General features: G+C 39.2%; 1 protein-coding gene and 2 pseudogenes across 1 annotated transcript; 2 read left to right on the top strand and 1 right to left on the bottom strand.

Annotated features, from left to right (window-relative positions):
* Positions 1-741: 741 nt before the first annotated feature.
* Positions 742-14,354, top strand: LOC143547316 (putative protein disulfide-isomerase A6; annotated as a pseudogene).
* A 6,055-nt stretch (positions 14,355-20,409) lies between these two features.
* On the top strand, positions 20,410-22,142 carry LOC143547306 (heat shock cognate 70 kDa protein pseudogene; annotated as a pseudogene).
* Positions 22,143-22,957: 815 nt separating this feature from the next.
* LOC143547305 (importin subunit alpha-1a-like) lies at positions 22,958-27,351 on the bottom strand. The gene is made up of 10 exons (XM_077038760.1): positions 27,235-27,351; positions 26,903-27,037; positions 25,821-25,934; positions 25,616-25,747; positions 25,328-25,513; positions 25,077-25,240; positions 24,840-24,918; positions 24,622-24,750; positions 24,375-24,502; positions 22,958-23,576 (listed from the first exon to the last, which is right to left on the bottom strand). The coding sequence occupies exons 1-10, from the start codon at positions 27,349-27,351 to the stop codon at positions 23,219-23,221; spliced, it is 1,542 nt and encodes a 513-aa protein (XP_076894875.1). The 3' UTR covers positions 22,958-23,218.
* Positions 27,352-27,849: the final 498 nt, after the last annotated feature.

Raw genomic sequence — 27,849 nt, 5'->3', positions numbered from 1 at the left:
CGAATTAAACCTATATAAATATATTAAGTCAGATCAATGTTTTAAATTAATGTTTTTCTGACCCTGACGTAGATCAATGCTTTTCCGTACTTTTTCTGACACCGGTGTAAATCTATGTTTTTTTTGACATCACATAAATCAAATAACATCACATAAATCTATGTTTGAAAAACATCACTCCCTGCCACCTCATTCAATTTAACAACCCTTTAGCTCGCCAACCGACAAGTAACGCTCAAATGAGAAATTTTGGTGGGGCCAAGGTTTTCTTCTGCTAATCAAATAACTCAACTTTTTATTTATAAAAACTTTTAATGGTTAAACTATTACGCGTTTTTATAAAAAAATTAATCGATGTCCATGTTTCATAACACATGTTTCTATATTGTTATAAACACTAGCTTGGCTATTTAAATTTGAAAGCTACTTTATATGAAGTTTGCACTTTATAGTTTTGATAATTTGATTTTTTCTACCAATCCTAGTATTTTGTCGTGCCATTGTGTCTTGATTTATCATTATAAATAAATAACTTAATGTAAAAGAAACAGTCAAGAAGATTTATAAAAATGTGAGCGGAGTACATGCCGTTGTGTGTCGATTTATTACTATATATAACTTAACGAAAACGAACTAGTCAAGAATCAAGAATATTAATTAATTATAGCTATATATAAAAAAAGTGTCAGTAGTAACACTTTTCATCACTTATAAACCATCTTCTCTAAATTCCAACAGAAAATGTTGATGTCATTAACATGTTTCACGTTAGCTCTCGGCTTGTTCTCGCCAGCCTTCGCTGATGTTGTCGTCCTAACCGAAGACACCTTTGAGAAGGAAGTCGGCCAAGATCGCGGTGCACTAGTCGAGTTCTACGCTCCCTGGTAATTTAACTAACCGGTCTCATGTTACTCGCATTATCAGTTATAGTTTGATCTAAATATATGTATATGTGTAAGGTTTGTGATATGTCACTTTATATATTTGATTTCTTTGTATAATCTGCAACAGAAACCGAAAAAATTAAACGACCCAAGAACCGAAAAAACTGAAACGAAACAAAAATTAACGGTTTGGTTTTATGTTTTTTGTGAAAACCTAACTTTTGATTCGGTTTTGGTTATGGTTTTGGTTTTGGTTTTGTATGTATAAAAACTGAAAAAGCTGAACATTATTTATAAATCTTCATTTTTTGTTTTTAATTTTATGTAATTTAAAAGAATTTAATAAATAATGTACTCCGAATACTTTAACTCAAGTGTATAATAATCAATTTGTTATTAAATAGGATATTGGCTCGTGTTACACACGGTGACACGGGTGGAAAATATTTCAAATGTTATATGCATGTAGATATCATAAGAATTATTTATCTTGTTATCTGAAAACCACAAGATGTAGGAAAAATATGTATAAGTGGAGTGATGAGAAACTGCTACACAAATAATTGAATTGCTAAAATAATAGTCATACAAAAAAAGGAACACAAAATCAGTTATAAATGATTAATTGTCGTCCAAATCGATTTTCAAATCATTTGAAAGGATATAGTTGATTATGATTTTATAGAAACATTAATTAATGAGGTTTGATTCTAGAAATATTAATTAATGAATTATGTGACAATTCTATAGATGAAAACCATATGACTTGAAAGCTTATGTGGACATGTTACTTGAAAGCCATATTAATATTTTGTATTGCTTTAATAGTATAGTAAGATTAACATAAGAATTAGGCCCAAATATTTTGGATCAATTTTTTATTTCGGCCCAATACTTTCAATCTCAAAGGGCAACCGAACCGAACCCAATCAAAACCATAAAAACTGAAACCGAACGGTTTTCAAAACTAACAAAACCGAAATATCATATTTTTGTTCGGTTTTAACCCAAAACCGAGCCATGCATACAAACCTCTAAAAGACTCTCACTAACCTTAATGTAGAACATGTTAAGGCTTTACATATATATCATGATATGTGAATAATATGAATATTGATCGTCTAATCTAATCCGGCAGGTGTGGATACTGTAAAAAGCTTGTCCCTGAATATGAAAAGCTTGCTGATAATTCAAGAAAGTAAACTCTGTTGTGATTGCAAAGGTATAAATAACTTTGAGGTTCTTGAATATGCATGTTTGTCATATAGACATTTCAATATATATTAGCTTTAACTATCTATATATATATATATATATGTTTTTCCAGGTGGACTGTGATGAGTATAAAGATGTTTGTCTCAAATATAAGATTACTAGTTATCCTACCATCCAATGGTTTCCTAAAGGATCACTGGAACCCAAAAGGTAAGTGTTGTTATACATTAAAATGTCATTTGTTTTGTTTACTAAAACAAACATTTATTTGTTGATCAATCTTTCTTTAGGTATGAAGGCGATCGCACTGCTGAAGCATTTGCTGAGTTTATAAACCGTGAAGGAGGTAATGAGATTGTTAGTTCTCACACGTATTTGGGTGCTAACACTAACTTCTGTTATAAATTCTGTTAAGTTTTACAAAATGACGATTTTATTTTTTTAGTTGATTACATAAATAGTCCTTATTCTTCGTTTTTGTAACATATTTTCAGTCTAACACTATTTGTGTGATTAACTCTTGTTTTTAATTTGTTTTTCGATTGTTTTGTAACTGAAAATTAGTTTTTTGATGTATTTTATTTATTTAATGTTGTGATCATCTCAAAACGAAATTTGTTTTTTAAACTAATGTGTGTTCTAATACATATGATTTTTTTGAGACAGAACATCAAAAAAAAATTAATATTAATAAGATTAGTAATATATATATATTAATTAAAAAAAATCATATGTTAAATTAAACAAATTAGAACTAAAATTAAATGTTGGGTGCAATACGGTAAAAAAAAATTTTAAAATAATTATATTAAGTTTGTAGACCCTACATATGCTACAAATTAAGTGAAGTACAATGACTATTTATGCAACTATCATAACAGGGTAATATCATCATTTTGTAAAATGTAACATAACTTTTTTCAAAAGTTTGTGTCTGAGCCATATATGTTTCATTTTCAGGGACCAATGTGAAGATAGCTCCTATTCCCTCAAGCGTGGTGGTGCTAAATTCTGACAACTTTAAAGAAATTGTAATGGATAGCAAAAAGGATGTGTTGGTTGAGCTCTATGCACCCTGGTCAGTCATGTTTAGTTTAGTTACAGTTTTATATTCCTTAAAACCATGGTCAAATTAATTTGTATTCATAAGTTAATAAGGTGTTGATTATTGTTGACAGGTGTGGGCATTGCCAGAGCCTTGCTCCTGTATGTAGCTAATGTCTTAATATTCATTTGCTAACTGGATCCTAATTGTACAAAGTATCGTTTGTGTGCGTGACAGATTTATGAAAGTGTTGCGACTGCATTCAGAAACGAGGAAGATGTTGTTATTGCGAAACTTGATGCTGATAAGCATAAGGATGTTGGTGAAAAGTAAGTAATTGGGTTAGTAATGGCTCTTTATTGACATTGAATTTTATGCATATAAGAAACTAGGGGTGAACATTTGTCGGTTTGGTTATTGTTTTAAACTGAACCATAACCGAATTCTCCGGTTATGAAAAACCATAACAGATTGTTTTTGGTTAAATCGGTTATCAGTTTTCAAAGGATGGTTCGGTTTCATGCTACGACCGCTTTTTGTTTGGCAATGGTTCATTTTTTTAAAAACTGTTACTTTTATAAAATGTTATGTACATCAAAAACCATTAAGCTAGCTTGTTCATATGTGTGTTTCATTTTTAAACATTTACATACGCATGTGTAGCAAATATACCTACACGTGATTTACACATACATTGTACGTGTTTCAACAATTTTCTTGTATTTAAAATTTTGTTAAAATTTAAAAATAAATGATTTTTAAATGTTGATGTATAAATATCAGTTTTGCTTGATTTTCTAGGTTAAAAATTTCATATACTCGAATCCAGGTAGTTTGAGTGTTTTTTAGATGTATTTTTGTCACTTATCAATAGATTCGGTTATGTAGGCACGGTTTGAGCATCTATCCAACAATAAAGTTCTTCCCAAAAAACAACAAAAATGGTGAAGACTATGAACACGAGCGAGAGCTCGATAGTTTTGTAAACTTCATCAACGAGAAGTGTGGTACTATTCGGGACACCAAAGGCCAACTCAAACCCAAAGTTAGTACCCTATAGAAATTGAGCTTTTACCATAAAAACATTTTTTATACATCTAACATTTCTATTTCATGGTCGATCAACGTAGGCGGGCATAGTTGAAGAATTAGATGGCTTAGTGAAGGAGTTTGTAAGTGCCGGTGATGATGAAAAGAAAGATGTATATGCTAAGATTGAGGATGAAGTTGAAAAGCTCTCGGGTTCTGTTGCTAGGTTATCTTTTTATTCTGCTTCTGGTATGCATAATGCGTATATTATGTGGTTTTCACACTTGGGTGGTTTTATTGTGAATTTTAGATATGGTAAAGTATATGTGAAAGCTGCCAAGAGTAGTTTGAGCAAAGGTGATGATTATCCAAAGAACGAGATCCAACGCCTAGAACGTATGCTTGCCAAGGTAATTATGACGATACTTCTCGATAATACACTTTGGGTGACTTTCAACCCGTTGCATATAGCACCAACTTATTGCGTGAACAAACCTAAATCATTTAAAATTTTGATCAATGGTTCCTATTTTATAAGTTCTGTATTTCTTATATATAAATGTATGGTATGTACATACAAAACCAATAAAATGATATGCCCATATATATTTTTTAAAATTTTTTCAGTCTACCTTTAGTTACACATGTGTAGGTGATAGAACCTACATATATATGAAAGGAAACATATTTAGATTGTGAAGAGGTAGGTCCCAGCAGAGGTGGTTAGGACCCGCAAGACTCCCTTAAAAGGAGACGTCTGCGCAGTTGAACACGCAAGACTCCTTAAACGGACGTCTGCGCAGTTGAACACGCAGACTTCACCATAGGGACGTCTGCGCCGCGACCTACCAAACCCGCAGGACCCACCACGATCAGAGTTGTGACGACCTCACATGCGGTACGCAAGCTGGTCCCGCAGGAAATGCCTCCCTATGGTTTCCAAGTAACCCGCCTGTTCCCGCAGGCGTGGGTACCCGCCATTAGGGACTGGCCACCCGCGCAGCATGGCTACACGCATAAGGCTTAACACTCATAATAATTCAGTAGTCACCTGAAGAAGGAATGAGCAAAGTCGGGAACATTCCCGCATAAAGGCGGGAGGGGGAAAACTCCCGCCTAAATGAGCCAGTCCGTATAATAATGGAGGATCTTTTGTGATACCTGACGAGGTATGGACAAAAGATCTGACCAAAGATACGACAGCTCACTGACAGCAGCATGGCAGACAACACGCCACAGCACTGTGACCAATAGCCGCCGCCTGCTCACCAACTCCTGCCATACCACGTGCCTAGCCTGTAGTTGGTGGAAAAGGAAAAGTGAACAGCACGCCTGGTCACTGTCAGCCGCTACCTATCCACCAATTACCAGCAGGGCACGTGTGTAGGCCACAGTTGGCAGAGTACTAGGCCGGCTAAACCTCCTTGGAAACCCACCTTCGGCTATAAAAGACATCAAATGGTATTATCATTTTATCATCTTATATCATCTAATATCTTGTATAATTTACCTGATAACTGCTCTAGTATTAATAATATACTTTTATAATCAAAGAGTAATATAGACTGATTCTCACGCCGGAGGATGGTCACAAGGAGGAACCCCCCCTTTCTTAGTGACGAGCTCACGGTGTCTGTTTTGCAGGTTATCGGAAGAACCATCTTGCCGGAATTAACCCCTCGTGGGAAACGTCTATCTAACCCTCAGGTTACTCGTAATCTGTCGGGGTTCGACTGGTGTTTCTTCATTGGCGCCATCCGTGCATAAAGCTAGAACTTTATTTTTCTCCAGTTTTTTCAAAATTTCTGGAAAGATGGTTAAGGATACTCCGGTCCCAAAACCGAGTAACCAAGAGACTCCGGTAGTTACGACCCCAGCTATAAGGGGGAATACCGAGTACACAAACTTTACGAACACTACCCCAGCTACCCAAGCCGGGGCAAGTGAAGTAAATAATCAGACACTGGGATTCACCGATACCCAGTTAGAAAATCAACAGACGAGGCTCCCCTGCCAAACACTCGATGAGGTTAAAGCGTGGGCCGAAGCACGTCAAAGAGATTTCCAAGCTGAGTTGGATGAACGTTTACGTTCACTCCAACAAGTGGAAGAATTCGAATACGACGATGATTCGAAGGAATCCGAGGAAGACGCGAACCCTCGCCATAGGGCGAAAGGGAAGCGTAAAGAAACGAATTCCCAACCGAGAAGGCGTTTTGGAGAAGCATTCAGTCCAATAAACGTGGGCAACAGCCCACGGGACTTCTCCAAAGCATTCACGCCAACTGCGGCAAGGGCGGGAACGTCCAAATTCGCAAGGGACATTGCGGAAGCAATCGCCCCAAGAAGTGCCAAACAAATGTCCAACATAGGCACATACGATGGTATTTCTGACCCTGACGATCACTTGAACAGATTCATCGCGGGGGCGACCGTCAGTAACTGGACGGAACCCACGTGGTGTTATATGTTCCAAATGACGCTGGTCGAGGCAGCTAGAGCGTGGTTCGACCGTCTGCCGGTCCACCACATCTACGATTGGGCAGACTTCCAACAGAAGTTCAGCCAACACTTTAGTCAGCAAAGAAAGTACACTGAGGAGCAGTGGACAATCCTCAAGTGCGTCCGAGAGGAGGAAGAATCTTTGCCTGACTTCATCACTCGCTTCAACTCGAAGAAGCTAAGCCTGGGCAACGTTAGCGAAGATCTCGTTCGCGCCGCTTTCATCCAGGGCGCAAACGACCCAGAACTCATCCGCACCCTAACGGGCAAAGGTGGCATGCCATCCACATGGGATGCCATCATGACCGCAGCTAAACGCTTTGCGGAAACTGAGAGGCAACTGGGCAGAGATCTTCCGTAGAGCACGAACCTCTACACCCAGAAGACGAGGGAAAACAATGTCCTTACCACCCGATTGAACAAAAAGCGGAAGCTGGGCATTTGGCAGTCAAGGGTAAACTTTGACACCCCGTCCGGCTTCCAACATCGGTTGGGCGGAAGAGATAACGTGAAACCGGAGAAGAACTCCAGGTGGACGCCACTCACAAAGAGTGTGTCCGAGATATTCGCCACGGAGGAGCTCCCGTGGCCAAAGGCTCCGTTTATCCGACATCGCCACAATGCTGACCGGAGAAAGTATTGTGATTTTCACAAAACCAAAGGTCACAACACTGAAGAATGCCTAGACGTAAAGGACTTGGTCGAAGCATTTGTCAAGGATGGGACACTCGCGCACCTTGTGGCGAAGTGAGCGTCGAGCAGGCTGATGCGTGAACCCCAGCTGGGGAAACGCACGAATAAAATCGCAGCTTCAACGGAGACTACATACTGCGTAAACAACGAGATCCCGAACAAGATACATGTCGGCTCGATGGTGCTCCCATCCAAGTCACGTATAATGGGAGCTCAATTACACAGTTTATGTAGATCAATTCCAAATTTGTAAAGAAAAGGCCCAGAGCCACTTCTAATGGAAACGATTCTCCTTCAAATTGAACTGATGATTTTACATTTTTATTTTATGAACTTTGCACATGGAGATGCCGGTATCCGCCGCATCAAGTGAAGAATCGTTGCGCAGGGAAGGCGGCAAAACCCGCACAAACCCAAAAGCATCAAACCTTAACACATGTCAGTTAAAGGGGAAAGTTTCAGCCATCCCACTATGTGAAAGTGCCGGTATATCCGCATGAATCCTGGTAGAGGAAGCTGAACACTAACCTATTAACAACCACGCGTTGAACGGTCGATTCGAACACTAATGCCGGTATTCACCGCATCAAGTGAAGAATCGTTGCGTGGGGAAGGCGGCAAAACCCGCATAAACCCAGAAAATGACAAGACCTTCACGCAGGACAGTTAAAGGGGAAGAGTTCAGCCATCCCACTATGTGAAAGTGCCGGTATACCCGCACAAATCCTGGTAGCGGAAGCTGAACACTAACTCATTAACAACCGCGCGTCGAACGGTTAAAAGTCATTCTGAAAGGATAAGGAAAAACCTACGCGCAGGTCAGACAGGTAAAGTTTAGCCATCCTACCAAGTGCAAGTGCCGGTCCTATCCGCACACTCACAAAGGGGGAAGCAAAACTTCAACCTACTGTCAACCACATTCAAGGTTAACTTATTCTAAACACTTGGGAAATCGCTAATTTAAACTAAGTATGCAAGTCATATAAGGTTTATAAAGCAATGAACCCAAAGGAAATAACAGTCTTATCCGCAAAAAGATTTGTATTTCACAAGATATATTACAAGAATGGCCGGGTAACTACCCGCCTACAAAACAAAATCTATAGTCTATCCTAGCAGCGGGAAGGGATCTTCAGAATCAAGCTTCAGGACCACTTCCACTTGGACCCGCCCCATCAGTAGAGCGTGGCGGTTCAAGGAAAGCCTTGAGGATAGCAAGTCCATCATCAGCAGCAGCGACTTTCTTCACCTTCTCCACCACCGGATGCGGGAAGGCAGCATATTGGTTCACCGCTTGGTCATATGCAGCTTCGGTGTCCACATCGAACAAAGGGAAGTTGGAAGGCGGGACGCCTTTCTCAACGAACCCTAGACCAAGCAGGAAGCCGGCCTTTTCCCCATCCTCATGAGAAGCGTTGAGGGCTGCGCTCATGGCATCATCGTAAGTAGTCTCTGAGAAGACCCGATGCACAACCTACAAAGAAAATACAAGTGTCAAAACACCTTTTCTATGTACAAAGGAAAGCGTGAAGACGTAAAGATAAACATACCTGAGTCAACGCTTCCCGAAGAAGCCATTCCTTGGCAACCAGAGCTTCTTGGAGGGCGGCTTGAGCTTGGGTGCGGGCGCGTTCGGCTTCGCTTTTGTTAAGGTTGGCAAGTAGCACTTCCTTTGCAGCAGCCTCTTCAACGCCCTTAAGCTTCCGCTCGGTGTGGTCAAGCACGCCCCTCTGGTCCAGGATCTCTTGGAGCTTCTTGGCATCTTCCATCGCCAAGGCATCATGAGCACGTTGGAGAGCCTCTAATTTGGCCTTGAGCTCTTCGTTCTCCACGCGTAAAGGCTCAGCAACGGCTTCAGCCTTGGTGGCCCTCTCGGTTGCGTTCCTCGCAGTCTCCTTAGCCAGCCGAAGCTGTTCGTTAACAGCTTGGGCAGCCTTGGAGCGGGCCTCGAGTCGCGCTTGAACCTCAACCTCGAGGGCCTTGAAGGCCTTCTCCTTCTCCGCAGCAGCTGCGGCCAACTGTTGGTTCTCCTCCCGAAGAGCCCGCGCTTGAGATACTTCCTTGGCGCGAGCTGCTTTCAACTTGTCGTTTTCACGACAAAGCAGCTCGACGCGCGGCTGCATCCGGGCCTGGAGAACCCGAAGCTCATTGGTTAGCCTACCCTCCTGGTAGCTAGCCATGGCTTCCCCCAACGCACCATGGGGAGCAGCGTGGCGAGACCATTCCACGCACTCTACAGGGGTACGAAGGGTTGTTCCTCGGCGGATGTTCCATCGCGGAACATACACTTCATTGGAATCCGACACTGCAAAAGAAACAAAGCAGTTAGGAAAAGATGAAGAAAAATATAAAGGCCAAAAGAACCCTACGCACCTGTAGGGTCGATCACAGGCCGATAGCCACCGAACCCATCACCTGAACCTAAGGGAAATCCATCCAAAAGGTCGGGCAGATGGGAAGGTGACAAAGATTGGCGAGAAGCCCCGCGCGTACCTGATGGGCCTGCCGTCGTTGCCGGTGGCGGAGGCATAGTAGCGGCCGCCGTGGTCGCCGCCGCGGTCGCCGCCGCAGAATCCGCAGCAATCGTAACCGCCGGCTCGGTGAAAGATGCTGTAAAAATCGCACTTACCACCGGCGGTGACGTCATCTCGGCTGGAACAGTCGGCTCAAGGGAGTGAGCAACTGATCCAGCGGAAGCAGGCGCAGGCGCCTGGGTCGTCGCCTCAGGTAGGCTGACCGAGCCTACCGTCATCGGCGGAGGGGTACTCCTCTGCGCTCCACCCTGGAATGCGTCAACATCCACGCCTGCACAAGAAGATAAGTGTTTCAATAAATTTATAAAGCGACAAATCTACAAAAATAAGGATGTTTGTACTTACGGGTTTTCTTGAGCCTGAACGTACGGACGGGCGGGGACGAGCCCGATGGAGCCGGTCTCTTGATGCCGGTCACCGTCGTCGTCGTTGGTTCTCCGGAGGTAACAGTCGTAGCCTCCGGAGCAGTGGTCTTCTCACCACCGGGGTTCCCCGCCACCTCTTCACTATCTGACTCGGTGTCAGATAGAAGCACCGGATCAGCTGTGGAGGCCACCTTCTCCTTCCCTTTCCCGCCGGCAGCCTTCTTCTTCCGCACCAGCAGAGGACCATCTGCGGATTCCTCAGAAGAAGACAGGATGTCAGGAATTCCAGCAGCGGGTACAGCATTGAGGGGTTGAGGATAGAGTATCGCCTTACCTGGCCGCCGGTGGCTCAGGATCTCGTGGCCCAGCGGATAGACCTCCACAAACCGATCCGCCGTTTGTTCCAGGATGGGCAACTCGTTCTCGTCTAGAGCACGAGTGCCCACCCGCACGGGACCGTCAGCTTCCCGCGGGTACAGGAGCGACTCCAAATCGTTCCCCTCTGAAAGAAAAAAAAAACAGTTAGAAGACAAACTCATATCAGCAAGAAAGACAAGACATACCATAAGGAATAGAGTTCAAACCGTATTCGAGAAGGATGGGAAACCGAGACGCCTCCTTCCATACCCGGCTCATCCCCAGCATCACCATCCCGGACTCCGCAAACCGGTAAACCGGAGATTGGACCCGGGATATCTTCGCGAACCATTCCGCCTCCTGGTAGTTGGAAGCGTGAAGGCTCGGAAGCGCTTGCCCCTTCTTAAACTTCATGGCAATGGGGATGGCGCGGGCAGAAATCTAGAAGAACTCCCGCTTCCATGATCGGAGACTGCGCTCGGTCACGCAAATCTTCAAACCCTTAATACGGGTTGTCAGGGTGTACCACCCCTGGATGCACCTCCAAGTATAGAAGGTCATCAGGCGGTCCACATAGGGCTCAATACCCAGAATCCGGCACACCCACTCGAAGTGCCGGATCTTGGCAATCGCCATCGGATGCACCTCGGTCAGGTGCACACCGTGCCTCTCCAGGACACGGTACACAAACTTTGTCAATGGGAACCTAAGGTTCCCATAAACAAAGAATGCAGCATATACCCCGATCTTGCCGCTGGGGGCATCGTACACAGTCTGGTGGGGTTCAGGAAACTCAGGCTCAAGAGACTCAAGCATGAATTTCCTGACGACATACTGGTACTGATCGACAGGTAGAGCACACTGGCACTCGCCAGCAGTACTCCTATCGTCGGCTACAGCTTCAGCATCATGGGAAGACATATTGCAGAGGAAGAAGAAACGATTTCGGAGGAATGCTCAACTGAATAAGGGAGTATTCACCAGAAATCGCCTTAGAGATGAAAGAGAAGAAGTGAAGATGTGAATTACAAAGGACCCTCTTCCCCTTTATATAGTGATCGCAATTAATGCGGTGAATTTAATGCGAAGGAGAGAGAAATTGAAGGTGCAATGAAACCGTGACATGTGGCACCGGGCAAGCTGGCAACAGCTGTTGACAGGACGAGTACCATTAATTTCGGGCCACGCGCCCGAAAAATCGCGCCCACGCGCCGTAAAAAGCGTCTGGAATGACCATATAATGTCACGTCGCCATAACTTCCTGCATTTCCTGACACAGTCAGAAGAAACCGTCGCACGACGGCTGTTCTTATCCTTTCACCAACTTCAAATTTCAAAGATTCAAAAAGATTCGAAAAGTAAGCGGGAAAAACCCCTTACCCTGGCTATCCAGTTCACCGTAAGACGGCTGCGGGTACAGTGTTAAGGCAAAACCCTTCACATACCTAGCACCCGCAGGGAACAGAAGCCAAGAGTACCCAATTATGAAGCCGGGTGCGGGTACAGTGTTAAGGCAAAACCCTTCACATACCTAGCACCCGCAGGGCACGGAAACCGGAAAAACCCAATTATGAAGTCGGGTGCGGGTACAGTGTTAAGGCAAAACCCTTCACATACCTAGCACCCGCAGGGCACGGAAACCGGAAAAACCCAATTATGAAGTCGGGTGCGGGTACAGTGTTAAGGCAAAACCCTTCACATACCTAGCACCCGCAGGGCACGGAAACCGGAAAAACCCAATTATAAAGCCGGGTGCGGGTACAGTGTTAAGGCAAAACCCTTCACATACCTAGCACCCACAGGGAAGTGAAGCCGAGAATATCTTGGCATTCCACCCAACTACAAAACGGGCACAGGTACAGTGTTAAGGCAAAACCCTTCACATACCTAAACACCCGTAAAAAGTCATACCTCGGCACCCAATTGTAAGTCGGGCGCGGGTACAGTGTTAAGGCAAAACCCTTCACATACCTAGCGCCCGCAGGGAATTAAACGCCAGGAACACCTCGGCAACCATAAGTCAGGTGCGGGTACAGTGTTAAGGCAAAACCCTTCACGCACCTAGCCCTGCAGGGATTTAACGCCAGGGATACCTTGGGAGTAAAGTAACTAATAAGACGAAGTGCGGGTACAGCGTCAAGGCAAAACCCTTCGCATACCGAGCACTCCATGGGAATTGAAACCAAGAAGGATCTTCTGGGCCATGCTTGCAGAAACGGGATTAACATCCCCGCATAGCGGGAACGTCAAGAACTAGATTGTTTGAAACTTCAGGATGGAATTGGTGGTTATAACATGATTGATCACTATGTTCAAAACCACCAAGACCTCATGGAGAATCTACACAAAAGGTTCTAAACGCTCCTGACTTGCGGGGAGGTTACAGACCTATCCGCATCATCCCAGAGATCAAGCAGAACATTGGGAAATTCTGCGTGACATTGGGAAACCCGTGGGTAAGACTTCCAGCGGAAAACCCATAAAACTAAACCCTTTTCAAAAACCCCTTGCTTAAGTCCAAAAGTTCACCTCACTTTATTAAACATTCATGAGAAGAACATTGGACTGGGGGGACTTGAAGAGGTAGGTCCCAGCAGAGGTGGTTAGGACCCGCAAGACTCCCTTAAAAGGAGACGTCTGCGCAGTTGAACACGCAAGACTCCTTAAACGGACGTCTGCGCAGTTGAACACGCAGACTTCACCATAGGGACGTCTGCGCCGCGACCTACCAAACCCGCAGGACCCACTACGCTCAGAGTTGTGACGACCTCACATGCGGTACGCAAGCTGGTCCCGCAGGAAATGCCTCCCTATGGTTTCCAAGTAACCCGCCTGTTCCCGCAGGCGTGGGTACCCGCCATTAGGGACTGGCCACCCGCGCAGCATGGCTACACGCATAAGGCTTAACACTCATAATAATTCAGTAGTCACCTGAAGAAGGAATGAGCAAAGTCGGGAACATTCCCGCATAAAGGCGGGAGGGGGAAAACTCCCGCCTAAATGAGCCAGTTCGTATAATAATGGAGGATCTTTTGTGATACCTGACGAGGTATGGACAAAAGATCTGACCAAAGATACGACAGCTCACTGACAGCAGCATGGCAGACAACATGCCACAGCACTGTGACCAATAGCCGCCGCCTGCTCACCAACTCCTGCCATACCACGTGCCTAGCCTGTAGTTGGTGGAAAAGGAAAAGTGAACAGCACGCCTGGTCACTGTCAGCCGCTACCTATCCACCAATTACCAGCAGGGCACGTGTGTAGGCCACAGTTGGCAGAGTACTAGGCCGGCTAAACCTCCTTGGAAACCCACCTTCGGCTATAAAAGACATCAAATGGTATTATCATTTTATCATCTTATATCATCTAATATCTTGTATAATTTACCTGATAACTGCTCTAGTATTAATAATATACTTTTATAATCAAAGAGTAATATAGACTGATTCTCACGCCGGAGGGTGGTCACAAGGAGGAACCCTCCCCTTTCTTAGTGACGAGCTCACGGTGTCTGTTTTGCAGGTTATCGGAAGAACCATCTTGCCGGAATTAACCCCTCGTGGGAAACGTCTATCTAACCCTCAGGTTACTCGTAATCTGTCGGGGTTCGACTGGTGTTTCTTCAGATTGTAAGAATATATGGCATTGTCTTCTTTTGCAGTCGATTAGCTCTTCGAAAGCAGACGAGTTCACTGTCAAGATGAACATCTTATCCGCCTTTGCATGATGAATGACAAGATCAATCGGTGGTTAATTAATATGAGTCGACATTAATGTTTGATCTCGTCCATAGTTAGATAGGTACTTTGTTTTTTGGATTTTGGAACATGCTAATTTTTTAGGAATACTTGTTTTATTTTAAAGTTTGTTCAATAAAGAGAGTTTTGTCAATTTTTCTATCAACGTCATGTTCCAAAGTGATTCAGCATGACTTCAAAAGTGTGAATATTGATCGCTCTATGTACGTTGTTTTATAGATTACTTCGAATTTCGAAAACCTATTTATTGTTACGGGTCAAGTTATTCTATAAAAAAAGATAAAAATAAAAAGGATGAGAAGGATTCTAGCCATAAAAAAAATCTAAAAAAGTAATAAAAAATTACTTAAAAAAATCATAACTCAAATTTTAATAAAAAAAATGAAAAATGTAAAAACACAAAAATGTTTCCACCATCTTTTCCTCGTTCTAAAAAAAAGATACAATGTTGAGAAAAAAACATCATTGTGTCTTTTTACTTATTGATCGTAGATGTCGTGCTCCAATAAAAAACAAGTATTTATAATCACTTAAATACCGATAACTAGTATGGGTAAGTAAGGTCGTCTCCACATGGAATCAACGGAAAATGCAAGTTTGACTCATGACTTTAAAAGATTAATTAACTAAGCGGACAAACGATGTCAAGTGATTTAGAAAAGATGCTTTGAAAACACACGATTACTTTTAATTAACTGTAAACAATTATGGGAAAAGTGATTCACTTCAGGTTCAGGTAATGTGATGACCAACAAATCACAGATTCAGATAAATTGATTGCGTAGTAATTACTAAACCTAATAGTTGGGTTGTGATGACAAACGATACCCTAACCGAATTGTTGACACAGCTGAACCCAACCAACCCAATTACCAGATTTATATTGTGGAAATAAATTAGGGTGCAATGACTAGCGATTATTAGTTCAATGACACAAGAACCTAGTCCTAAATGTTGATGAACCCAACCAGACAAGTGATGCAAGATTCGATAATAAAAAACACAAACTGTTTAAACAACCAATTGATAAGTCGAACAAGATCAAATAACAAAATTCAATCAAGTTCTTAATCATTAAAAATCATAGAATCTGATCAAAGTTAGTTTACACAAAACCCTAGCCTAAAGCGAATACAATGGTTTTAGCCTGACATCGGCATCACAAAAGATTCGCTTATCTGATGAAAGCATGTGATGAACGACGAACCAGAGGCTTCGGGGTGATGCAAAGTCGTCCTAGGGTTCTTCTTTGGTTGCTGGAATGAAGAGTATAGGGCTCAAAATTGATTATATCAAGTTAGGGTTCTTTTTCCCGTTTTAAGGCCCTTCGTTTAGTGCGAAGCGTTTTTGACCATCAAACTCATTTTGTAGGTCGAGATATGCTTGTTTTACTAAAAGACACTTTCCTGGAAACCCGTCTTGTTCAGTTTTCGCTTCGGCTTAGGGTTTCTATCCAAACCATTCCCGAATCCTTCTTAACCATCCATATATGTTTCCCTATGCTTCCGTCTTCTCGAGGCTTTCTTAATCTTCATCTGGATGGCTCAGAATTAACTCGTTTAAGCTCCGAACACCAGCGATCATAAAAGAACTCAAAGTAATTGTGTTTGCTATATTTAAACAATTAAAATTACTGAAATAACACATATATACACGTGATTTATACCCGACCATCACTTATCTTTGTGTGTTTTGTGGTTATTTTGTCATTGATTGTGCCTTTTTTTCTTGATATTGGGTTATATTATTCAACATTGTGTTATATTTTGTTCGGCATCGTGTTAATTTTTGTGACATGTTGTGTCTTTTTTTATTTATCATTGTGTTGTTTATTCATTTTTGGCATTGTGTCTTTTTGTCGTGGGTTTTTTTTGAACGAGAATGACCGGAGAAACATTTTGGTTTTTTAATTTTTTGCTTATTATTTATATTTTGAGTTGTGATTTTTTTATATTTTTTTTGAATTTTTTGTTGAGGGTTTTTTGTGTGACCAAAAATTCTTCTCACACTTCTTATATTTGTATCCTTTTGTATTTTAATTTTACCCTTATTGTTATTTTGTAAATGTAAATTAATTTTTTAAATTATTGTCTTAGTCTGTAATTTTTAAACTAGTTGCAATCAACTTGCGCGTTGCTTCACTTCACATGTTTTTCTTCACTTCTAGCCATTAGAGCTTTACTTAACATGTTTTTCTTCAGCTGAACTGTCGACCGGATAACATTGTTTTAAATATGTTTTTATATAATAGTTCATATGAGTGTCACTACTATAATGGATGTCTATTGATTTATTTTTTTTAAATTAACGTATGTACCTATATAAACCTAACCGATATCAACTGAAAATTATCAAAAGGTTCATGTATTGTTTCTGACTATTCTGATAATGGAATTACAAAGTATTTATATATAAAACCTAGCTTGGGGACTAAGTTACAACAAAATAGGAAACCAAATAATAATAAAATAAAATTTAAGTATTTTTTTAACCAACCGAATTAGTTTTTTTAACAACTAAAGTTTTTTTTTTCCATCGATTTGTCTCAAGTGAGATAGAAATTAATAATAAACTCACACCCATTTGATTGTAAGCTGCACATATTTGCCACTAGACAAACTAGTGGTTGCAACCAAATTCTTTCTACAAGCTTTAACTTCAAATTGTGATGAAAAAGGATAGGGAAAATCCCCTAAATGTCCACTTTATCATTTGATGTCAAGAAAATGCCCATTTACTTAAAAAATTTCAAAAATGTCTATTTAAATAAGGTTGGATCCTACTATATTTAATAGTATAACGCTGATCTTTTAACCAAATAAAAAGATGACATGTGTTATATAATACACCATCAAGTTCACAAATACTGTACCCCCTCTCTATACATTTAAAGTTGGTTCCTATCTTATTTTTACAACATCCATGTTATGACACATGTCAAGTAAATGACCACCTACACATCTAGTTTTACTGGTGTTGGGTCAATTGATCCAAATATATATATATATATATATATATATATATATATATATATATATTCATACATAGTTTCATGCAAAAACTTAATATATTACCACCCAAATACATATTTTTCATTTTATTTTGTTGTTATTTTATATTTATTAATGTTATAAAAGCAGGTCTACAAGGCCGAGTACTCGCTACAAGGCATGACACCGAGGCGAGTTTCTTTAACTCCACCTAGTTGCTAAGAATCGGTAGAAGTTGGTCAACCTTAGCTAGACTCATATATAGTCGGTCAACGTTGGCCGATTTTGACTTAAATAAATAAAACATAATTCGTATTTCTGTATTATTAAAGAAATAAAATCATTTTTCAATTAATAATTAGCAATTTTCAGAATGATTTAACATTTAAAAATGTATTTCTCTTATTTATATTAATACTAGGTTATGTACCCGTGTCTTACACGGGCTGGACAACTTAAATTTTGTAAGTGATAACTTTTGATATATAAAGTTAAGTAATACATTAAGTAAGCACGAAATTAAATTATAACTACTATTCACAAACTTAAAAATAAATCATAAATCTCTTAATACTTCTTTCGATACAACATTAGATAATACAGTAAAAATATGGTAGTAACTAAAGTAACATAGTATTATCAGAACATAAACGGTAGAATCGAAACAATACGAACCAACCATCAATAGAAGAAAATGTTTGATTAGTTGAAGAATGTACAGTAAAGGAGAATCAATAAGGTTTTGATCGACAAAATATTGATAGAAAGAAAGATATTATGGTTACATGTGAAAAGAAGGCCCATGTTCAATTAAAGATCTACGTGTTTTTAACAATGAACCCGTTGAATAATGAAAATGTCCAGTTTATAAAAATGTTTTATAAATAAATATAACATTTTTAAAAAATATAAAATACGTTTTGTAAACAAAAAGTATATAAAAAGAACTTTAAAAAGTATGTATAATTAATAGGAGAGAGAAGCGGGAAAAAAGAATAAGAATGTATAAGAGAATGACACGTGGCATTAGAAAACTTTTATTTATTATACAGTATAGATTCACTTATTTTGTTATAAATATTAGTAAACTTATGGTATTTGACATATATATAATCTTAAAAAAATGATTTGCTTTATATTTACCATTTCCGAATACTCTCCGAGTACTCCCCGAGTACTCCTCGAGTACACCCAACTCCCTCGTCGGCCGCCTAGAGTCCGCCTAACAACTTTTGCAATCTTGATATTTATTATTAAAAAAATTATTTATTTCCTTCCATTAGTCCAGTGTCCACTTTTTGACGTATTCTCGTTTATTATTATATGTAAATCTTATATTTTGAGTTTCTTTTATAAATGCTAAAATATACCATTTAATAACTTTCGAATACGCATCACAACCATTTTAATAAACTTTATGGCTTTGTGAAGCGTTTATTTTTAACTACGTGGCGGCATAAACTTTACTCAAAGTCGAATCGGGTCAAATTATGTCTAAACGTTCGATTTAAATTTGATATGGCTCGATTTTGAGTTAAATTTACGCCCACACATAAATAAAAGTAAGTGGAATACAAAGGTAAATTCGAAAATTAAAACCATAGTATTAAAATTATAAAAGAAAATTTAATAAGATTTTATTTTATAATATTCAAAATAAAATTAATTTAATTCAATTAATTTTATTGGAATTGGTCCACCTTTTTATACCGTCGGTCATATTTTATACCTTTGGCAACACTTTTATACCGTCAGCCATACTTTTATACCGTTGGCAATACTTTTATACCGTCGGTACCGTATATACAATAAACAGTTTGGAAAGTTTTTGATCAAATGGACAAAGTGGTAATATGGACATTTTAAGAATTTTCCCAAAAGGATATCATAAAACAAGAATAATATCTTGGAAAGAAAAATTAAAATTTTGAAAACCGATAAGTTGATAAACGTTTGGGTTACCTTTGGTCATGTTTCAAGGATTAAAATTCAAAACACTAACCAATATTTGCCTTTAATCAGTGTGAGGTTCCATCCCAGCTAGTCGATCAACTTTTGTTTTCTTTGGAGCTTTCAGCCTTGCAAGTAATTAATTGACTTCACTGCACTTTGTAATTGCATGTGTTGGCGGGTTTTAGATAAACCAAACCAAAGGTTGTTCTCTCATATTATCAACCAAGCACCAATGTTTATATGTAAAAATATGTTATTTAGTACTTATACATAGGGACCTTATATAGTATATGAACTCAGTAAATCATCAGTTTAGTTTATGGTTTTGTCTACAACTTCTGTGGATGGGAGCTAAGGGCACGATCATTTCACATAATGAAATGTAATTGGAATTGGAAGGAACTAAAATCCAATTTCATTCTTGATGTGTTCGTTTGACAAATCAGTTGTAATCTATCATCACAAATGAATTGGAATCGGTTTTTTTAACAAGGATAACTGCAGAAACATTTTAGTTTTTTTTTATTTTTTTTTATTTTGCTTTATGATTTTTTTATTATTATTTTTTAGGGGTTTTCTATTAAAATAAAAAAAACCCCTAAAAATATTTAAAAATAATGATAAAAAATTCATAACTCAAAATATAAATAAAAAAACAAAACTAAAATGTTTTATACGTTGACCTCGTTAAAAAAAATTAAAAAATCTCGAGAAAAGATTCCAATGAATTTACTTGAATTGCTCCACAATTTGGAAGGATTTGGAATTCCTTTACTTAAAGGAATTAAATTCCAATTCCAATTCCAATTCTTTGAACTGAACACACCAAAATGGAATTAAGATTCCAATTCCAACGAACACGCCATGTCATGGGATTTTAATTACAATTCCCACGAATTCTGTGAACGAATGCGCCCCACAGTAGTTGGTTTCCAATTTCAATTATTTGAACCGAACACGCCAAAAAGAGTTTACTGCAGTACGTAATTGCATGGGGTGTGATTAAGGTTTGGGACCTTATGGTCTCAAGTTCAAAACCTGACTCAATGGGGTTGTACCACAGTAGTGGGTTTCCTCCTTGATGGTGTTCTTGAATGAGTCAGGTCTGGAACGTCAAAATCAGCATATATGGACGATTGACATCCCGTCTCAGGAAGACTCACCCGGGTATTGGGGGTGATTGTGATTCTTTTTTTTCGGTTTCTTTCAGGTTAAAATGTGTATAAAAAAGTTAAGGGGGGGGGGGGGGGGGCGCAATTGGTATTGATCTTGGAACGACGTACTCGTGTGCTGCAGTCTGGTTTGACAGAAAAAAGCGAGTGGAGGTCATACTTAATGAGCAGGAAGCAATATCACACCTTCATTTGTAGCTTTTAATGACTTAGATGTATTGGTAGGCGAGGGAGCGAAAAACCAGATTGCAAGGAACCCTACCAACACCGTCTTCAGCAAGTCTTTTTTTACTTCTTATTCTACATCTTATTTTGAAATAGACGCACACAATACTGGTTAAGTGCGAAAGTTGATATTGGGCTTAAATATGGTTTTTAAATCACAGATGTCAAGCGTTTGATTGGATGCAGATTCCATGATCCTCAAGTGCGGAAGGACATGGAGTCGTGGCCTTTCAAGATTGTCGAAGGGCCGGGAGAGAAGCCAACTGTTGTAGTTCAGTTGAAAGGTGGAAAGAAGGAATACACGCCTGAAGAGTTATCTGCTATGGTTCTCAAGAAGATGAAAGAGTCAGCCGAAGCGTTTATTGGAAGAGAGGTAACAGATGCTGTGATCACCGTTCCTGCTTATTTTAATAACAATCAAAGAGAGGCAACAAAGGAAGCAGCAACACTCGCAGGCGTTAATGTGATGCAGTTGATAAACTAGCCTACCGCCGCTGCGATTGCTTATGGTTTGGACCATATGGATGACGAAACATGGCATAATGATAAAAATGTTTTGGCTTTTGATTTGGGTGGTGGAACCTTTGATGTATCTCTTTTGAAAATCAATAAGACTGGTGTCATAGATGTGAAAGCGGTTGGGGGTGACACTCATTTAGGCGGTGAGGATTTTGATATGACACTCGTTAATTACTGCGCGCAAGAATTTAAGAAAAAACACGGGGAGGATATAAAAGGAAATCCAAGAGCAACGGGGAGGTTGAAAGTTGCTTGTGAGAAAGCAAAGAGAGATTTATCGTGTTGTATATTCGCTTCAATTGAAATGGACTGCCTGCATGAAGGGATTGACTTTTCCATCAAAATTAGTCGAGCCAAATTTGAGGAACTGAATTCAAGTTATTTTGAGAAATGCATTAAACTGGTGGAAAAATGTTTGTTTGATGGGGAGATAAAGAAGGCGGATGTGGATGAGGTGGTTGTCGTTGGGGGGTCCACTAGGATTCCCAAGGTTCAACGATTGTTGGAGGAGTTTTTCGATGGGAAGACACTTTGCAAGAACATGAATGGTGAGGAGGCTGTTGCTTTCGGTGCTGCAATATTGGCTGCAAAGTTAAGTGGAAACAACAATGTGACCTGGGATACAGTATTACAGGATGTCACTCCTATTTCATTAGGAATATCAGCAAAGAAAAATGGAGTTGAAGATTGCATGTCTGTGGTTATACCCAGAAATACATCCATATCCACAAGCAAGAAACGCATATATTATTCGCACATCAACCAAACATACGTAGCTATCTTGGTGTATCAAGGTGAGAGCAACAAAGTTGAGGACAACGTATTGCTTGGTAGGTTCGACCTTTGTGGACTTACTCTAGGTTCCGTTAGACTGGACCGGTTAGACCGGACTTCTTAACCGGTTATTAATAAAATAATAATTAAAAAAATCGGTTAACCGGTTTATAACTGGCTTTGAAATCAATAATACAAACCAGTTATTAACCGGCGGTTAGGATCGGTCAGTAACGGGTTAGGATTGGACCGGTTAGTAACCAGTTAGAAAATCGGGTTCAAACCGGTTTTCGTGTGCACTTCTAGGCACCATATTTATCTATATATATAATATATTAAAAAAGACAATAAAGTTGTGCCACAACCAAGTCAACAACCACTTTTAAACTGAAGTATAGTATGACAAACCCACACGGTGGAGTGTGGACAATGGGCACCTATTTCAAGTACAAATATCCTCGGAAGTTTCATATAGTATACGCTTTTATTCCTAATTTGGTTGTCATATATCTTCATGATGAGATGCCATGCATCATGGGAAGCAAATGGACCAAACAATCAAACTATGGATATTATTCACACAAGGAAAGGAATGGATCTTCCCGACAGGCCGATGGGGGCTTCTATATCCATACCGAAGTTTTGGGTTCGACTTCCTTTATACCCAACAAATATATGTTCCAAGGGATTTGAGACTTAATACTTCTAGACTAACCAAGGTTGTATGTTTAATCAACACCATCATCATTCAAGCCATTGATATACTAAAATGACTGCTCACATTAACACATTCTTCACTTATTCTTATTTGCATACAAATACCATTAACCTTTTTTTAAAAAACATCAATTTCCTAGAATATTAAACCACTAAATTGTGTCATGTATGGAAATATAACCGGTTGTAAGAAATTTTTCAGAATCCTGTTTGACAGTACAAAACGATGGGATTGCGATAAATCCCAATTTTAATCCTCCAAAAAGAAAAATAAAAATATCATTTTACAAAATATATCAACATTTCACTGCTATTGAATGTAAACAAAACCTGTACCACTCCATAAACTTCAACCACATGATTCCCGCCCTGCAAACAGCCCCCGGTTTCACGAAGAAAAACCTGCCAAAGTGAAAATCCATAATAAAATAATATGTATGTGTATATTTTTAAAAATTGTATGTAAATTGTAAATACCTTAAATCAGCTGAAGTTAAAGCCACCAGAGGGAACCGAAACATCACCAAGATTCAAACCGGACTGACCACTCGCCATTGCATCATCCTCTTCATCCAACCAATATGATTCTAGAAGCCTCATCGCCTTTTCATATATCTCATTATTATCATGACTCTGCAAATTCTCAATTTTCTCCAACCCTTCAGCATCATCAATCATTTGTGCATACAGATTAACATCACCCGATTGCCCCAAATTCTTCTCTGCCGCACCCACCATCAGTATATTCTCAAGCCCCTCTAAACAAACCATCACAACTCTAGGGTCGGGACACACAAGAAGATCACATAACGCTTTGATACATCCTTGACTAGCAAGGTACCTGCAATTATATTATTTAAATATGAGTGTAAAATATTTAAGGGTGCAGACAAGCCGAGCCACTCACGGGCTACTCGAGATCAGGTTAATAAAAAACTTGAAACAAGCAGAGCCTCATCGAGCCCGAGCCTCAACTAAAGCTCATTTAGTTATCTAGCCTGAGCTCGAGCGTAGCATGGGACGATCAATTAGGCTCGTTCAGCCTCAAGCCTTATCGAGCCGTGTGTACCTTTATGTCAATAAGTCATAAAGTTTTAACTATTTTGAGACGTCTATGTACTAATTTCACACTGCATAGCTGAGCTCGAGCCGTTTGGCTCGTTTAAGGTGCTACCCACGAGCTCAAAACAAGCTTAGACTCGTTTAAGGTTTTCTCAAAATATATAAGAATAATCAAAATGTATATATATTAACTTTAACTAACAAATTATATACAAGCCAAGTTCGAGCCAAACTATGGCTTGTTTAAAAAACTGCACTCAAGCTCAAGAAGAGCCAAGGCTCAAATAAGGTTTTTCTCAAAATATATAGAAGTAACTGAAAATGCATATAAATTAATTAACAAATAGCAAACAAGCCAAGCTCGGGCCAAGCTTTGCCTCATTTAAGGTACTGCGAGCTTAAGACATAAAAAATTAATTGAAAATGAACATAAATTAATTAATAAATAATGAATGAGCTAAGCTAAAGTAAAGTCAAAACGAGCTGAGCTCGAGCCTAGTCAAGCTCGGACTTGGCTCGTCTCATTTACACCCCTATTCAATAGCCATAGAAGGATTAGGAAAAAAAACTGTCTTACTTAATCTGATCACGGGTCCCACCAGAAGTGGCATTTGAAATAGCCCATGCAGCCTCTTTCTTGATGTCAAACTCAGCATTTTGAAGCAGTTGAACTAGGGGTCCAATGATATTTGCTTCTATCACCGTCTGCAAAACCACCAGATAGATTAAAACCATCAAATAGATTAAAAGTTTTAAACCAGCAAGGTTAATATTTTAATCTAGTATAGTTGAAATAAAAATTAATGACAGTTGTCAAGTGTTACTTGAATCTGCTCCTTGTTGCCAGCTGTGATGTTAGATATGGTCCAGCAAGCTTCCTTCTTGATGCTCTTTTTGTAATTACTGGTCAGCAGATTCAGAAGACAAGGTAGAGCTTGATGATTGATCACATACTAAAACACATACAAAACAAATGAAATTGGTCATCTTAAACAACTCCATATAAATAACATACAATAAAAAAGTAGTACTAAACATGTACCTGAGTTTGCAAATCATCACCGGTAACAATATTGCCAACTGTACGAAGAGCGGGAATGACAACCGAAGGCGACGAGTGACTAAAACCACCACACAATCCAAATCACATATAATTAGAAACTTAAACATGATTAAAAGATAACATAAGTTCATGACTTATGTAGCTCAGTTGGTTAAGGGGGCGTAAGACTTGGAACAATAAGTTCATAACTTAATACAAGCAATTCAGTATACTTACTTCAGTAACTCAATCAATCTGGGACACACATTTGCTTCAATTAAAGCCTGAATCTTATCATTCATACCATCTGAAAGATATGAAAGTGCCCAACACGCATCAGTCAAAACGTCTTCATCCACTGAATGTATAAGTTGTTGAAGAGCTGGTAGAGCCGGTCTTGTCTGCCAAAACAAATAAAAAATAATATTGGCAACAGTTGTCAACTATAAATAAAAATAAAAAATAAATGACCATTTTCAGAGACCAACCTGATCAAAAGACGGTTGAGGCTTGCCTCTACACAAATTGGAAAGTGCCCAGGTGGCAGTTTTCAACATGGATAATTTAGCGCGTTCATTAAACTGTGCCAGCAATGCAACCAAAGCACCTTGAGCGAGTACAAGGTCACGACACTTAGGCGAGCCACCAGCAACATTACCTAGTGCCCATACAGCCTACAAGTAATTAAGTAAACAAACAAAAGTAACATTAAACTTATTCAAACTGTTAAAACAAATGAATATGAAAACAACCAATCACAATTCAAAAGAACATACTTGTTCTCGGACATCATCACTAGGAGATGAAAGAAGTTTGACAAAAACTGGGACAGCACCATGATCAATCACCACCTTTGTGTCCTCAGATGTACCAGAAGCAATGTTAGTCAAAGCCCAAGCTGCCTCAAACTATAACATATACAAAATACATATAATTATACTAGCAAAAAGAAAATTACTTAACATAATATTTTATCTCCACCTGTAATTGGGGAAAATCTTCCCTCACAAGAAACTCAACAAAGCGAGGAACAACACCAGATTGAATAACATCTTCAATTGGAGGGCTGTGTTCTGATAAAAATAAATAAAAAGACTGTTAATTAAACATGTAATTAAGGCTGTAAACAAACTGAGTGTTTGGCAAACTGTTAGGTGGGAAGTTCGTTTATATTTGTTCTCGTTTATTAAATGTAGAACATGAAGAAAATTTGTTTGGTTATCTAAATAAACGATTCAACTGTGTTCATGAACATAATGTGTTTGTTTATGTTTCTTCATTAAAGGTTTTTAATATTTTTTCTATGAATTTTCTAATCTTATCATATTTAAGCAAAATTGTAAACTATAAAACAAAAATATACATGGTAATAGTATTGTGTGATTAAGTTATATGCAAATTAACAATGGTGTAAAAATCGCTAGTCGCTAGTCGGGCGGTAGGATGGGGACTAGCGTTTAATCGAGATTAATTGGGATTAATCGGATCGGACTTTAATGTATAATTTTCAGTTTTACCACACATTTTCTATATGTAAATCAGTTTTATACATACACAAACACATTTTGGCCGGAAATTGGCTAGAATCTCGCTGGAAACCGCTGATTTTTGCTGGAATCTTGCCAGAAACCGCTAATTTTGGCCAGAATCTCATCTGAAACCGCCGATTTTGGCCTGAACCTCATCAGAAAAGGCAGAAATAGTCTGATTAATCCTGATTTTGGTCGGATTTGACCATTGACCGATTAGCCTAAAATTAATCAGTGAGTGGGGACTAGCGATTAATCGTGGATTAATCGACGCCTAGTTTTGCAACACTGCAAATTTACATGAAATTGTAAAAAAAAAAACAAAAACATTCTTTATAAACATTTATGTTCGCTTGTTTGTGTGCATGAACCGTTCAAAAACAAGTTCATTTTCTTAATGAACAAACACGAACAAGGAATTCCGTCCGGTTGGGTGTTCGTAAACCATTCACTTGTCCGATAAGTACTTAACGAACGAACATAAACAAGGCCGTGTTCAGTTCGGTTCGATTACAGCCTTACATCAAACATTACACGTAAAACACAACAGTTGACTAAAAAAAAGGTAAAATAACCCGATAACAGTTTGCGAAAATGAGTATTAGCTTCAAGCTGCATATTATTTTCATCTGAAAAAACTCCGGCAACCATTGCTGGTAGGTTTTCTAGCTGCAAATCAACACAATCAAAATAATAATAATAATATAATATAATCAAACAACAGTGCTTCATATAGTCTACGCATCTAACTTACAAAATTCAAATAAATTCAAATTTCAAAACCCTAGATATCCGGATACATGATAATTAACTCGCAATCGCATACGATAAAACCGTAATGTAAGAGATTAGGTTTACTTTTTTACCTTATTAATATTATTATTAGATTGAAGAGGTGTAGGACACTGATTGCTACCGGCAACTGCTTCACGTCGTTTCTTCTGTAAACTCTCTTCTCTCCGAGTCTTACGGATCTCAACCATCGTGTCTTCTCCGTCCTGGCGGTAGGCCTCAACGACATTTTGGCTGAAACAAAACCTGGATCGAGTGACGGTTGATTAAGTTCGTTTACTTTAGGAAGATGATGGGCGGGCCAAATTCAAAATCAAAGTTTTTATTTGTTCTTTTTTTTTAACTCTACACAACATGGTCAACACCATACTCTAATTGGTTCCGACAAGATCACTTGTTGTATGGTGCACTAGTCGGAAGCTTATCACCCACTATTGTACTCCTCATCACTAATGCCGCCTCTTCTCTCGAGGCGTGGAAGATATTATCCAACTTCACGTGGACACATTAAGCAATTGCAATACCGCATCAAACAATCTGTTAAAACCCATGAACAACCAATAACCGAATACATGCAAGCTATCAAAACCGTAGCTGACAAGCTCGCCATCCTCGGGAGACCTATAAATCCCGAGGACATAACCGATATAGTTCTTAAAGGACTTGACCAAACCGCATACAAATCTATC

This window comes from Bidens hawaiensis, unplaced genomic scaffold (genome assembly GCF_021521415.1).
Source record: "Bidens hawaiensis isolate Kalapana, Puna unplaced genomic scaffold, B.hawaiensis_p1.1 tig00014709_1, whole genome shotgun sequence".
In the NCBI taxonomy this organism is placed as follows: Eukaryota; Viridiplantae; Streptophyta; class Magnoliopsida; order Asterales; family Asteraceae; genus Bidens; species Bidens hawaiensis.
The sequence above is the reverse complement of the archived record's forward strand: the minus strand, read 5'-3'. Positions and strand labels throughout refer to the sequence as shown.